Source organism: Mytilus trossulus, chromosome 1, assembly GCF_036588685.1.
Source record: "Mytilus trossulus isolate FHL-02 chromosome 1, PNRI_Mtr1.1.1.hap1, whole genome shotgun sequence".
NCBI classification, from domain to species: domain Eukaryota; kingdom Metazoa; phylum Mollusca; class Bivalvia; order Mytilida; family Mytilidae; genus Mytilus; species Mytilus trossulus.
In genome coordinates this window covers 17891424-17907408 of record NC_086373.1, presented here as the reverse complement: position 1 = coordinate 17907408, position 15985 = coordinate 17891424, and the positions used below count along the sequence as shown (strand labels likewise).

Below are 15985 nucleotides of genomic sequence, written 5' to 3'. Positions count from 1 at the left end.
AGTGTGTTAAAGTAGGTACTAATTCAAGCTATTGGCAAACAATGTTTAAAGGGGTGCCACAAGGGTCAATATTAGGGCCAACATTATTTAATATTTTTTTAAATGACATTTTCTATTTTATTCATAAAAGTGAACTCTATAATTATGCAGATGACAACACCCTTTCATACGCAGATAACGATTTAGATAGATTAATTAAAACTTTAGAAGAAGAAAGTAAAATTTTGATAAACTGGTTCTCAATAAATAAAATGAAAGCAAATCCAGAAAAATTTCAGGCAATAGCTGTAGGTAAAAAAACTAAAGAAAAAAACCTTAAATTTAAATTAGAAGGTAATGAAATAGAGTGTGAAGATAACGTTAAACTGCTAGGTGTAACAATAGATTTTAAACTAAATTTCAATGAACATGTCTCTATAATATGTAAAAAAGCATCCAAACAATTAAATGTATTAAAAAGAATAGGTAAACACCTGACTAAACTCGGAAAATTAACAATTTATTATTCTTTCATAATGTCCAACTTTAATTACTGCCCACTAGTTTGGCACTTTTGTGGGGAGGTAAATACAAAAAAGATAGAGAAAATTCAAGAGAGAGCACTAAGGTTTATCTACGAAGACCATTCAGCAAGTTATGAAGATCTACTCTGCAAATCAAAATTACCATCTTTAAAAGTAAGAAGAATGCGATCTTTGGCGATTGAAGTTTTCAAAATTATAAATAAAGATTGTCCTGTTTATCTCCATGATTTGATTCACTTAAAGGAAAACACTTACTCTTTCAGATACCAGAATACAGCAGATCTACCACATGTAAGAACAACTGCATATGGCCTACAATCTTTCAGGTATGCAGGTGCTAGGCTTTGGAATGAGCTGCCAGATGAGCTTCGTAAGCAATCATCTTTAAATCAATTCAAGAACGCAAAACCAGTTAATCTCTGCTTATTATTTTTTGTTTTGTTGCCTTATTTTCAGCATGGCAAATGTATTCTAATATCTTTACTATAGTGCTTCTGTTGCTTTTGTGCTAATTTTTGAAACTTAATGTGCTTTTATGCTATTTATGTGCAAACCATTTCATTTGTGCTTTTGTGTTTTTATCTCATAATTGCATGTACCAGTATGTGTTAAACCTGTAAGATGCTTACAGAACTTTTGTGCTGCATGTTTATAAACTGATAGAACTCTTAGAGGCGGATTTAGGGGGGGGCAGGGGGCCAGGGCCCCCCCCCCCCTTTTTGGGAAAAATTTTGGTTGCTTATATAGGGAATCACTGAAGCGTGACTGGAGCGGGCCCCCTCTTAGGTCAATCAGTGGGCCCCCACTTATGAAAATTCCTGGATCCGCCACTGACTCTTGCTTTATATGTTTAAATAATGTTGTGTGCATGACTCGATATGTATGTTTTGTTTTATTTGTTGTTATGTCGGTTTTAAAAGCTCTTCAGAGCTTATGTTTGTAATTGCTTGCTTATACCGACTCTAAATAAAGCTTTATGTCTTATATCTTTATGTCTTATTACTATCAACGTATATTTAGCATTGGAAGAACCACTATCAACGTAAAGTAAAGTAAAGTAAAGTAAAGTAATCTTTATTTAAAGTCGGGTTGCATATATATACATAATGATAACAATGAACATGAGCTCTTAAGAGCTCTTTAACCGACTGATATTAATAAACAAAACATACATGTAATAACATCAGACACACATACAACACAAACATGCAACCAGACAGCACATATATATATATTAATACATAGATAGCACATGCAGAATAAAAGCTAAGCAAGATAGATTAAAACAAATGTCTATATATTTAGGAGCTCCTAAATATACGTTGATAGTGGTTCTTCCAATAGATAAAAACAAGTGCCTGTGACAAAAGAGTCGCTCTCTTTAAAAAAAAATACTGTATGTTTTGATTCGTAAAGTATTTGAACAGAAATTTTATCTGGAGGATGTGGTTTTTAAGAATGGCGGGAAATTAAGATGTTGTCTCCCTTGAAATCAGAGCGAGACTGTTTCCGGAAATAGGAAGTTTTTGTAAGTTGACACACTTCGTCTGTAAAACAGGTATAGTTATTTTCCAATACAGGTGAAATTATACTTCCTAAAACAAGAATTACTTTATAACTTATAAGTTCAATAACATAAGATGTCATATGTTTATTTTTAGAGATTGTAAAATAGCTAAATATCTCTGTATCATTGTTTATGTTTTATAGGTCGTGATTTCACTTCTGACACGGTCCATGTTACTATCAATCACCTTTTGACAGGTTTAAGACTCTCTTCAGTTACATATGTAATTACGCCTGTATCGATAACAATATGTCCATGGATATGGTGACGTAATTTTATTTCTAATTATAGGTTGGAATGATCGAAACAAACCTGAAATGTACAATTTTTGAACAAGGAAGTTGAAACGTCGAAACGGACATTCCAAATTTCCATACCAAAAAAGGGAAACCAAAACTACAGAACTCCATTGCCAGGTATATACTGATTTAATATTATATAAAATATTGAAAGTATAAAGAAGTACATGCATTTTTATGCATGATATGTTGTTAGTTTTTGCCTGAAGGAATTAGTTAATCATGTACAATAATCTGTTATGTGTACTGTGCATACATGTATGTAGTCTTAAATTACTGTATTGTTCAAGTTTTATATCTTTATGATGGAATTTAAGTGCATTGTTGGCATTTTTTTTTATTTAAATTATGGTAAAACTAACATACATTCTTACAAAAGATAATATTTATAACTTGCCTTACCAGAAAATAACCTGAAAATAAGTCCCAAAAATAATGACATCTTGAAGTTGAAGGGCTAGAAATTTTTTTTGCCTCTTTGCCTTTTCTTAAAGCAAAATAATAAAATAGCCTCTCAAGATGTTATAAAATTTTGGACTTAGTACCAGAAAATGAGCAATGAAAAAACATTAATCATGTTAATCATGGTTAATGGACATAATTCTTCACAGATGTTTAATCATCTGACAAGTACAAAAAATGTAATTAAGTAAATTTTATTTAAAGTGGGCATATATACTAAAATCATACATGCATGTAATAACAGGCAAAGCATGAGCTCTGGTGAGCTTGTTAACCGACTATCACATAAAAAATCATGCAGCATCATGCAAATACTATCAAATAAAAATGAAAAAAAACATGCAAGTATAATGAAAGCAAAACTATTTCATCTGTGAGCCTCCAGAGTCAAAGTTCATGGGGCAAGTGCCTCTATGTGCATTGAATGGGGAAGTCAGCAAATCACCTGAAAATAAAAAAAATAATAACAAACTAAAAGCAAAAAAACTTTTAAAATAAATATAAGCACTAGCATTTCATGGCAGATCTATTCAATAAATGCATAAAAAAAGCAGAGCAAATGGCCTTAAAAAAGAAAGAAAGAAATTTCAGATTTGAGACAGCACTGGATGGAAACGACAGGAACTGCAGTTGCATTTTTGACCCCCACACCAGGAATTTATATAATTCATGAACATGTACAAACAGCTCTTTAAAACTAAGGAAACTTTCCAATAAAGAACATGTAAATGGAAAATAAGTTTGGCAGTGTTTATTATACATGTAGGTTATGATGTACAATTTATTTAATAAAAAAACTTTTCTCTGATACATCAGACAAATGAAAACCTTTTTCATTAATTTTAGACATAGAAATAAAGGAAAGACATTGATAAGGTATGTATAATTGTGGTTTTAGGGCAGGGGGTTGACCAGTTTGAATATCCTTTTTTTGCTAAATTAAAAGTCTTTAAAAGAAAATGGGAGAGTTTTCAACCTACATGTACATTTTTGTAGGTTTTTCTACTCGTTATAGGGTTAATACTGTTACAGGACAGGTGGGTGTGACATGAAAGTAAAAGGTATCATATCTGTTGCTCAACACTTTTTATTCTGTTTAATATTGGTACATTTTGATATCTGCCTACCCTCGTGTTGAGTTAACAAGTATGTTAAAGTTGTTGTGTAGCAGGCTACATGGTGTAAGCAATGGTAAAGAAGCAGATAAAAAAAACATAGCACTAGTTTCAATATACATGTAGTAGCTCAGAAACTCATTACATTGACCTACTATACTTGGTACATGTAAAACAGATGACAAAATAAATTTAAGCTTTGCATTTTACCCAGTCTTCATGCTGAATGGCAGCCCAGGCTTGTAAAATTGCTCTCCGGCCTGTAAAAATCATATCTACAGGCCATCAGAAACTAACATGACTAACTAAAAAAAAGTAAAAGTTGAGCTACAGGCCTGTAAATTCAACAGTTCATCGTGAAGACTGTTTACCTTATATGCGTCAATCACAGAAAACCAAAAAGAACACTTCTTAGTTATGTTATGAAAATTCACAGAAGGATCCCTTATATAACGTTAATCTTGTCAATATCCAAGTAAGTGTAAATCATCTACAAATATGAATAAACTGTTTTACGATGTTCAGAAAAGATCCCGTTTAATTCATATAAAAAAAATCAAAATTCGAGTTTTATTTATTACCATTATAACCCTATCACATTTTTTCACTACAATCACAACATCACAATAATTTCGGAATTTACACTAATGGGAGCTTTTAAATCAGGAAAAACAGAAGTTGAGAAACTGTAATTCAGTCTGGGACGCTTCTGGTAAAACAATGAAGACAAAGTCTTTTCCATTACTCACAAAGTCAAAGACCTTACTAACACTATTTACATCAAATAACAATAAAAGTATAAATGGTTAAACAAATGTCTTTGTATACACGTTAGGCTGACAGATAACTACAAAAGTAAAAGTAGATCTGAGTGTTTACTGTCTAAGCAGCCTAAAAAAGTTGTATGTACAAACCCTCAGAACACCCTGTGTACTATAACAAAAGTTACAAAACTTCTAATAATTATATATGGTTACATGTGTGTATTTCGTCTCTTTATATATTTTGATTTTAACACAATTATGTGATCAGCACAAATGTACAAATGCATTCGTAAAAGTAACATTGATGTTTGGGAACAGCATGTACAAGGTACAAATGATTTCAACTTTATCATATTTTGTTCTATTTATAGATGTTGTCAAAAATGCCATTTGGAAAGAAGAAAAGTACTAGTTCAGATGACAAACCCATGAGTATATCTGGCCCCACTGAGGTCAAACATAATGTACATGTTGGTTTTGACAGACAGACAGGAGATTTTGTAGGCCTGCCACCTGCATGGAATTCACTCCTTCAACATTCCAATATCTCGTAAGTTAATGTTAAACATCAGAATATTTGTGTACAAATCAAACAATGGAGTACATTTGACACACACAAAAATACCTTTGTCATTTACAAAACATATACATGTATAAAGTCAGGAAGACTGAAATAGTAAGTATTTGGACATATCATTTATCCATTTCATTGAATGTTTTATCTGTAATATTTTTTCATTTTCATTATTCCCATTTAGAACATGTAAACAAATAACTAACAATGATAAACATTTAAAATCAGAAATCAAGGTAATAGATTGTAAATAGTAAGAAATTTGATAAAAATTATATGTTTCTGTAATGACAATATTATAGTTGAACTGTTGAAAGTGTAACAAATAATAACCAAAAGTACATATTTAAAATCAAATATTTTTTAAGCCTTCCCCTACCCCTTTCTGTCTCTTGTTGGTGTCAAAAGAGAACACTTAAAAGAAGATTAGTATTAATATATTCCTAACTAAAGCCACAATGATGGAAAATTGGATGTTGTAAAGTTTTAGATGACAAACATTTTGAATGAATCATTCATGGTTCCATATATCATGTATATAATAAATATATTTAGACAAAACATAACAAACTTTAGAAAATGCATTAAGTCTATATTCTGACACACTAAAACATGTGTTTGTTGTGATACATGTACATTAGATATGGTACAACATATAGACTTCAAAATTGTAACATGTGTATGAATTAATGATAGACTTACAACATATCAGAAACCTTACTTAGGCTAACTGTATTAAAAAAAAAAATTTGCATAATAATTTTTAATGCTCAAAAAGACACTTCTTGTTTCCTCGTCCCATTCACAGGAATTTACATTTTATAATGTATGTATACAAAATTAAAACAAAATACAAGTATACTAACTACATAGTGGTCATTTAAATTCTATACTGTTACTGAAAATATAATTTTCTTCAGGAAAGAGGAACAGAAGAAAAATCCAGAGGCTGTCATAAAATCCATCAAATTCTTGAAGAAATCATTTAAACAGAAAAGTACCCATGAACAGAAATACCTTAAAGTTGCCACTACCATTGAAGAATCTGAGGATGAGCTTAGTGACGAAGACAAAAGCTCCATGCCTCCTCCCTCTCCTCACGGAAAGGATGCCAAATCTGACGAGGTTTTTGTCACTGCAAAAACTGACCCAAACAAGGTACATTGCCTCACATTTACAATAAGTGTACTGTGTAGATTCTGGTTTAAAATAGGTGTTTTTTGACATTACTAAATCACAAACAAAATCATAATGTTTAGATCATTTTCATTTTTTTGGCACTGAGGAAGCATCAGCAACAAGATGTACACTACATGTATAAATGGTGTAGTTCTTGCTGCAGATGTTTTTCATTTTTTTTTGAAAATCCTTTGATTAAAAGAAACATGTCTTGTAACTTTAAAAAAAAAATTCAACTCAGAATCTACATTTGTACCGTCTTTGTAAATATAAGGCAATGTATTTATGCATGATCTGTTTTTTCTTTTCTATTCTGATCTCAAATACAGTTCAACTCTCGTTGTCTCGAACTCGGTTGACTCGAAATTTCAGATGAGTCGAAGTTTTCACGGTGTCCCGAACTTTGTTCCATATAAATGTATGTAACTCGACTCCTGATGAGTCGAAATTGGATGTGTCGAAATTTCGGTTGAGTCGAACTAAATTTACGATCCCAAGGTGAACAAAAGCCTTCAAAATTCATTATTTATCTCGAACTAATACACACATATGTCAAAACATGACCTCCGGCATTTAAATGGATTGAAGAGTTCATCTGACAATACACGTGTAATTAAATTTCCAGTCACTGACCAATGTATTGATTTATGACATGCTATTTCCACGAGTGTTTACCTAAGATTATCTTTTATAGAATTTTTATAAATAATTAGTGATACATTGTTAATGTTCTTTTGTATCCGAGAATAAACAATTTTGTCAACTTTAAACGACCTGAATAACGAAACTATCGATTGGAAATTACTCTCTCGAATAAAAACCATAGGAAACAATTGTAACTGAAACAATTGAATAAGTAAAACAATGTTATTATAATAACGAAAGACCATGACATACAAATACATCAATCTGATACCAGAATATCGATCCCCTTCCCATATTCACCCAGATTTATTTTAGCTTTACCATGCTAAGCAAGAGTTGTGTCCCTTGTTCAGTCAAACTTCCGGTTTTCGTTTGAGTCGAACTATGTGTATGTCGAAATATTTCTCCGGTCCGGCTGACTTCGAGATAACGAGAGTCGACTGTAGTTCTTATTTTTAACTTGATATCCCTCAAATGGATCATACAAAGAATGAGACTTTGAAACAAAAATATCTTTAGAAATGAAAAGATTAATACATACATGTATAACAAAAATGAAGAAGAAGATTATTTAGAAGTTAAATAAGCTATTCTATTTTTTTTTAAATTAAATATAGCAATATTGTCTTATAGTGCTGTGTATTAAAATGCATGTTTATGCCACCTCTCCTGGCTTTGCATGAAAAATACACAGTTTTGAATTTGATAATGGATAGTTTATTTTCATATTACAGACTTTTGACTCCGGTATTTTATTTTAGATTATCTTTGGTAAGGCATCATGTTACTTGGTCAATTATAAGCAACCAAAAGAAGTAAATGAAATATATAAATTATGCAAACTGGGGGGAACTTTTTCTGTTCTCTGATGATTTAGTCATGTATAGAAAACATTAAGCAATAAACTTTTCCACAAAATTGTACCAATTAAAATATTGAATTTACTTATTTACGTTGCTCTTTCTTGAAGGGGTACCAGGATGTCCGACCACAAAGAAAGATAAATCCCTGAGTCAAAAGTTGGTAGCATGAAAATGGTCTATTGATAGATATACAGTCAATATAGTGGTATATATGTCACAATTTTTTTCATTTACAGAAAAATGATAATGACGAGTTAGATTCCAGAACAAACAATGCTACAGATGGCATGGCCAACGTCACCCTTGACAACAAGAAACCAAAAGAGGATGGAGAAGAGGAAGTATTACAAAGACGTCCAAAATCTCAGAAAAAGAATTTAACAGATGATGAAATTCATGCAGGATTACGTAAGTGTCTGAGAAGTAAAATTGGGAATGTGTCAAAGAGACACCAACCTGACCAAAGAATAAGAAAATAGCCAAAGGCCACCAATGAGTCTTCAACAAAGCAAGAAAATCCAGCACCCAGAGGCAGACTTCAGCTGGCCAATATAATAAAAATATGTACTAGTTCAAAAATGGAGAAAAAACTGGAGTAGGCTGACTGTATGTGATGTATAATTTACATGAAGATAAATTTTGGGGTATCCTCTCTAAATGAAATTGAAGGTGTGCATCTCCAACAGAAAAAAAATATGACTTTATTAAGATACACTGATCTAAATAAATGATTATAGATATTACCATCACATCAAACTTAAGAATGTGAAAGTGCAGATTTTCACAGATTTCTTTTTATTGCAATAGGTAATATAAATAATTCAATAAGTAAGTATCCTAGTTCTTTTTTAAACACATCCTGGATCAACTATAACTTCAAAGAATAATGTATGGACAAATTTAGATTTATGCACATTTTTAGAAATTCTTGATCCACCTCTTAGCTCAGTTGTTACCTAATTATTATATGATCTTGTCAATAATAAATATTGATCTACCTCATAAATCGTGAAATAAGATTTGAACAAACTTTATTTTTACAATAAATGTGAAGATTTTTATGATCCATCGCTATAGGATAGTCAATAAAACAGACATGTTTAAACCATTATTGTGTAAATATAAATTTGAATAGGTAAAAATAAATTATTGTAGTTTATAATTTTATTTATAAATATTGGGAACAGATGCATACATGTAACAGCTAAAAGTTGAAATTATTAATACATTTTTATTCCAAATAAAATCCAATGAAATAACCAAAATAACAGTCCCCCCTTGGAGATTCTGTGTAATACTAAAAGACTAATTCATTTGTAAAGAAGTGACTACCCCTTCTTGAAACCTGTTATGTTGATCAGAAGAATATTCCAGGTATTTTATTCTCTGTAAGAAACCACTCTTATTACAAAGCCAAATTTACCCTGCTGTATAAGAACAACCCTATCCACATTTTAGTTCCTATTATCTGGATGGATGTGATAGTTTACTTCCAACGTTAATGATACATGCACATTGCACTTTTTCCCTAACATACAGTACACACGATGTGATTCAGTGTAAAGTCATACAAGTTTATAATACTATAGTAGATTTTTTACATTGATTTGCAAGTCAAGTGATACACATGTAGTGTATGTATAAATAAATAATAATTCACAATGAATAGTTCAATAGCTGTAAGTTTGATTTTAATCTGAATCAGTCTGGGTATTGTACCTTCTAGATGGCACAGACTTAGCAATGTACTATGTAAATTTTACAAATAGATTAGTATTTATTTTACTGCTACAAATCTGCAGCACTTAAAATATGTAAGTGCACCATAAATGTAAAAAAATATATTTTCCATTTTCAAATAATTTGTGTATACTTACATGAAGGAAAAAGAAAGGGTTTTTTTGATTGTATAACAATATAGTGTAAAAACTATAAAGTTATATTGGAATATACCCTTAAATATCCAGGAAATAGATTGTCATGAGTTCGTAATAAGCAATGATAAAAAAAAATTAATATATAATTATGCCTTTATCCCTATAAGTTTGTGATATGAAATATTAAGCATAATATGTTAAAAGTATAGTGGAGCTAAATACAAAACAAACACCTTTAAAAGAAATGGTACATTTTTCTTCTAAAACTAACGAACTGATATGAATGTATAAGTAAGCAATTAGAGAGCACTGTATTGGCTTTAACAATAATGAAGTTTTTATAAATGAATTTATGATATAGAAATTCTGTGATATTAGAAATTGTGATTGGTTGAACGGGATGATAACCTGCCATTATTAAAGATATGTTCCTACAATTGATATATAGTGTTCTACTCAATAATTGTACTTGTATAAATAAGAAAATTAACATGGCATATTTTGTTTATTTCAGAACGATTGGCTTCACCTGGAGATGCCTCCTCTAAATATCTAATTCAAAAGAAACTTGGTTCAGGGTAAGTTTGGGTAGAAGTTTTTGAAGCAAAAATAATGTGACTCATTGTTAAAAAAAAAAGTTTGGTATGGATTGGATTCTCATCAAAATTGTTCAAATGTTAATACATGTACTTTGTATAGTTAAGATGGAACACATAAGAATAGATATATATTATTTCTTAAGTTGTCATAGCAGTATTGCATGCATGGTCCAAGAATTTCCAAAGTCTTAAACACTTTTAGGCAGTAGGATCGAAGGAAAATGAACAAATTGATGATTAACTGTAATCTTGTTTTATCTTGTAGAATATTGTTATCATGTTTGTTTTCTGTCATTTCAGTGCCTCTGGAAATGTATGTATGGCTAAACCAGTTGATGCTGATGCAGTAGTGGCTATTAAAATGATGGATTTGAATAATCAACCGAAAAAAGAACTTTTAATTACAGAAATCGAAGTAATGAAGGATTATAAACATCCAAATATCGTTAATTTCTTAGATTGCTATTATCTATCAGAAAAACAAGAACTATGGGTAGTTATGGAATATCTGGATGGCGGGGCCTTAACTGATGTGGTAACAGAAACCATCATGAATGAGGGACAGATTGCTGCCGTGTCACGAGAATGTCTACAGGCTTTAGACTATCTACATGAGAAACATTGTATACACAGAGATATAAAGAGTGACAATGTCTTATTGGGAATGAATGGGACAGTTAAATTAACCGATTTTGGTTTTTGTGCTCAACTCAGTGGCGATAGTGCCAAGAGACAGACTATGGTTGGAACTCCCTACTGGATGGCCCCAGAAGTAGTATCCAGGTAAATCAAGTAACTGTAGATAATACTAATTACCTATTGCGATTAACTTATATGATACATAAAAAGTTACATTTCATATGGAATTAACTGACCCTGATATATCATATAAGGTCACTAGCACACAATGTAATGAATTTGTCTTAAAATGTGGGATTTAGATGTTTTTGTAAATAATCAATAATCATAAATAATTTCAGTTGTTGTTAAGGTGATTGCAATGAGTCATTAATGCTATATTTGTAACTTGTGGACTTTTACAGAGGTCAAGTCTTAAATATTAAAGTCATAAGAAACCTCAAATTAAAAAAATATATGCATATGTTTTTGATAACTAAATGGATAGTTTTCATTATACAACTTATGTACATATACTTTTTTTCTGAAAAAATTCTTTAATTTGTCCACATTTAGAAGAAGTTTACCTTTTTTTTAATTGCTTGCTTCCAGGAAGCAATTCACCGACATATTTTCGGTATGCATAGTGACCCGAGCGTAACTCTCCTCGTAAAAATCCAATGACCACAATACGCATGGATCTGTCATTGAAATAAACAAATATCTGATTATACATGTTAAACATGTGCTCAATACTCATGCTTTTTGTGATTTGTTTACTATAAGGTGACAATCGGTAAAACTCAGCTTCAAAACACGGCATTTAATGAGCAGCCATATTTGTTCAATTATAACAAAGAGAGAGAGAAAAAAATGACGATTATATGATATATTAGCGAAAATAATGATAAAATCGTGCACAGAAGACTAAGTTTATGATGTATGCATGCATTGGTTCAAGAATTGGACAAACATTATTTTTCACCACTCACTCGTTTCATATGACTTTAAGATTTGGTATGATTTCCAATGTGACAAATATCCATTTAAGACTAAAAAGTCAAAGATATAAACAATTATCAGTCACAGTTTGACCTTCAATAATAAATGAAACCTATGCCATATAATTTTAGTTTGCTGTGAAAAGCATATAAAGACTGACAAGAAAGTTGAAAATATCAGGAAAGGATAACTAACAATAAAAACTGTTAACAATTTATCGTGAAAGCATAATTATTCACATCATGCATACAAATAAAAAAGTGAGCCACAATAATTGTCTAATATATTTACATATGTGTTTGGTTTAATCTATTGTAGAAAACACTACGGAAAGAAAGTAGATATCTGGAGTATGGGAATAATGATTATAGAAATGTTGGAAGGGGAACCACCTTATTTGAATGAAACCCCACTGAAGGCTATTTATCGAATAGCAACTAAAGGAAAACCAGATATAAAAAATGCAGAAAAACTGTCTCCTGAACTAAAAGACTTCCTCGACCGGTGCCTGGAAGTGGAAGTTGAAAAACGTGCCGATACCCAGGAGTTATTAGCCCACAAATTTCTAACTAAAGCCAGACCACTGACAACCTTGCGACCTTTAATTGTGGCAGCCAAACAAGCCACTGGACATTAGTATTCATAATTTGTATTATCTAACGAAAGCTCCAGACTTAGATTTATTTTTAGGGATGTCATTATATGCTAGCTGTATACTGTACTACATGCATGCATGTATACTATCATACTATGTATGATCAAGTGACAGCAACTATAACATAATTCTTAAATGCTTTCTTGAAACATGTTTAAAAAGTCAGTGATGGAACAACATCCTGAACCATGGGATTTTTTCACAATTACATGGATGCTTTTCTATTCCCATTGTTGAAAAAGCAGGTAATAAAATACTTTTTTAAAAGTTTAAGAAAGTAGGGGAAAAAACTGGAGAAGATACGAAAATAAAATATTTGGGATGATGTGGAATACTGAAGTGAACTATAGATTTATAACTGTATATGATGACACCCCTGACATTAAGCCAGTTATGTATACTAATCATACTATAATATACAGTTCTATGTCATATTTTTAATTTGCTTCATTTAACTGTAGATTGATGTTTTATATTATGCTTTTTATGTTTTTTATGTAATATGTAATTCATGTGAAGACTGAATACGATTATAAATCTGTTATGTTTATAAACTTTTAGATCATGTAGTTAAAACAATATTCATTTAGATCTCATACTAAAGAAAATGAACACTTACATCATTCCATGAACCAACCTCACATTTTATGCTGTGTTTGTAGAGTCCGTTAATGTTCATACCGATGGTATATGATTGTTGTCAAAATAAATGGCACCATAAAAATGTAGATTATTATATAAAAAAGATCATGTTTGTTTTAAATCTCTCATCATCCTTTGAGTAAACAAAGAATAATCTGATCAGAAATTCCGTTTTTTGAGGAATTTCTGATTTACATGTGAAATTTTCTACAAATTATCAAAAAATGAAATATGAAAACAACTATAAATAAAATTAATGTGTTTGTGGGAACATTATCTTGTTGGTAACTTTTTCATTTGTACCATCAAAAATGTTGATAGTTCAGTATTCTGTTGTGCATTCCTCTGTTTCTACAGAAGCCAGGAAAATTATTATCTGCCCGATTTAAATAAATCTAATATTACACATAAACCTTAACACTTTAATCATGTTATTTGAAGGAAATATCACTTAGATATTTGATGTTCAAAGCGCATCGTTAAAAAGTATTTTAAACTACATGTACATTGTAACTAAAAATATGTTCAACAAATAACTTATTTTAGTACTGCTATTTCTTTTCACTTATCAATTAACTTGATTTATCTGTATTTATGCAGTTTAAATCCTAGATTATTATGGGTATTATTTACCGGCATGTAATCTTGGACAAACAGAGGTACTAGAATGTTTGAAGATGGTGTTATGGAGCATATTTTTCAGTCGTTTTATTCAATTTTACAAATTGTAAATACTCTGTTAACAAACTACAAACTTTGTACAAGAAGTTAATTGATAGTCTGTGTAACAAATAAATAATACTGTTAAATATGTGAAATCATGCATCTTATCAATTGAAAATATTATCACATATATATTTATTCCAAATCTGGAGAAAATATTATCACATATTTATTCTGAATCAGGGAAAGTATGACCAAATGCACATTTTGTTGGGTATTCATGCTGTATTCATATGGGATTAAAATATTATCCTCAATAAACAAGTTATATTGGCTGCTGGTCAGTTTTAATTCATAAGTCAATCAAAAGTCATGACTTTAAAATAGACAGTCATGAAGAGCTATTTGTGGCAGTAAATAATACATGTACAGGAAACAAAAAAAATGCTGCTAATGACTTTTTAGACTTGACTCAATTTTTATACCAGCCCAAATCTAAAATATACACAAATAAATAACTAAAAATAGAGCTATATTTTAATGATTCATATGATTAAAAACAAATTGTTAACCTCGTTTTATCTCTGATGTGATACCTACACTGTATTTAAATTGTTATCATTTGATAGAGATCTGTGTCATTAATATTCTAATGTTAGTTTGATATCATTGTGTTTATAAATTGTGCAGTCTTGCATTTAATTCATTCAGTGTCTGTTATACAGTACAAAAATTCTGAATTGGGAAAATATTGTACCCTCTGTCTGAAAAATAGTTTAACAGAAAGCTGAAACAATATGTCTTTTTTGCTAATGATAACCTTTATCACTATTTTTTTTAACTGTACATTGATGATATAACCTTGACTTATCTTAACATCAAAAACCAAAAATAAGACAAAAACATGAACATTGAGAGAGAAAGGAAGGCTGCAAGGCAGTTGAGCTTATCATTATTAGATACAGTAGTAAAATTGTTTCATTCAAAGTTTTGTTTCTAGTTTGAATAATTTCCAATGTTCACTATACTATTTTTCAATTTTATAAGGGTTCTTAGGGTTGATTTTTGTTAAAACAAACATTCCAGAATGATGGTATACAGGTTATATTTAATCAATAAATAAACATAAAATATGCAAATTATTTTATACCAGTTTTAATGACAATTTTATTTTAAAAATACTTTTTCAGAGTTTTTATTTTTTTGCAACTGTTATATGAGTTTTGTTAAAGAATATTTAAGTGCCGGGCACACTGCCTAGTTGTTTTAGATGCACATTTTGATAGCTGTGAGATTTGTAAATATGTATTTTAATAACAGTTTTTATGAATAAAGCAATATAATGTCATATTTGTTTTGTTCTCAATGGTTATGGTAACCATGTTAGAACTCATGCTTATCTCCTTTTTACTGCCTTTTCCATAAAGTAAAATCACAACAATTCTGAGCTCCGAGGAAAACCCAAAATGGAAAGTCCCTAATCAAATGGCAAAATCAAAAGCTCAAACACATCAAATGAATGGATAATAACTGTTATATTTCTGAATTGGTACAGGCATTTTATTATGTAGAAAATGATAGAATGAACCTTGTTTTAAAGCTAGCTGAATCTCTCACTTGTTTGACAGTGGCATCAAATTCCTTATTGTGATTATTTCCCTGTTCATGCATAGTTTTAGACAATACAATAATAGAAAATAACATTTTATATGGGAGAGCATGTATTGCTTGTATTGTTTGTCTTTTGTTTACGTATCTGTTGTTTCTATGGTGTTCAAAGTGTGTGTTCTGTTGTTCTGTCTAAATTGATTTGCAATTAACCTATCCTTATTTGCTCACATGACATGTGAGTGTCATGAGCATATTCTGTAGTTTGGCCTCCAATGTTTGTCATCAGTCAAACAAAATAATCTTTAAATGAATGTTGACAGTAATGA

The 15985-nt window shown here is 30.5% G+C and overlaps 1 protein-coding gene across 5 annotated transcripts; it reads left to right on the top strand.

The window, feature by feature from the left end:
* The first annotated feature begins 2002 nt into the window (after positions 1 to 2002).
* LOC134717588 (serine/threonine-protein kinase PAK 1-like) lies at positions 2003 to 15396 on the top strand. Of its 5 annotated transcripts, none has more exons than XM_063580107.1 (9): positions 2003 to 2082; positions 2383 to 2507; positions 3699 to 3728; positions 5103 to 5281; positions 6226 to 6430; positions 8229 to 8400; positions 10384 to 10447; positions 10769 to 11251; positions 12407 to 15396. In XM_063580107.1, exons 4-9 carry the CDS (start codon positions 5103 to 5105, stop codon positions 12723 to 12725), a joined length of 1422 nt encoding a protein of 473 aa, XP_063436177.1. In that variant the 5' UTR covers positions 2003 to 2082; positions 2383 to 2507; positions 3699 to 3728; the 3' UTR covers positions 12726 to 15396. The 5 variants fall into 5 exon arrangements, with proteins under 5 accessions (XP_063436177.1, XP_063436154.1, XP_063436166.1 ...); XM_063580084.1 differs by having other exon boundaries at positions 6226 to 6463; XM_063580096.1 differs by having other exon boundaries at positions 2006 to 2052; positions 6226 to 6463.
* Positions 15397 to 15985: the final 589 nt, after the last annotated feature.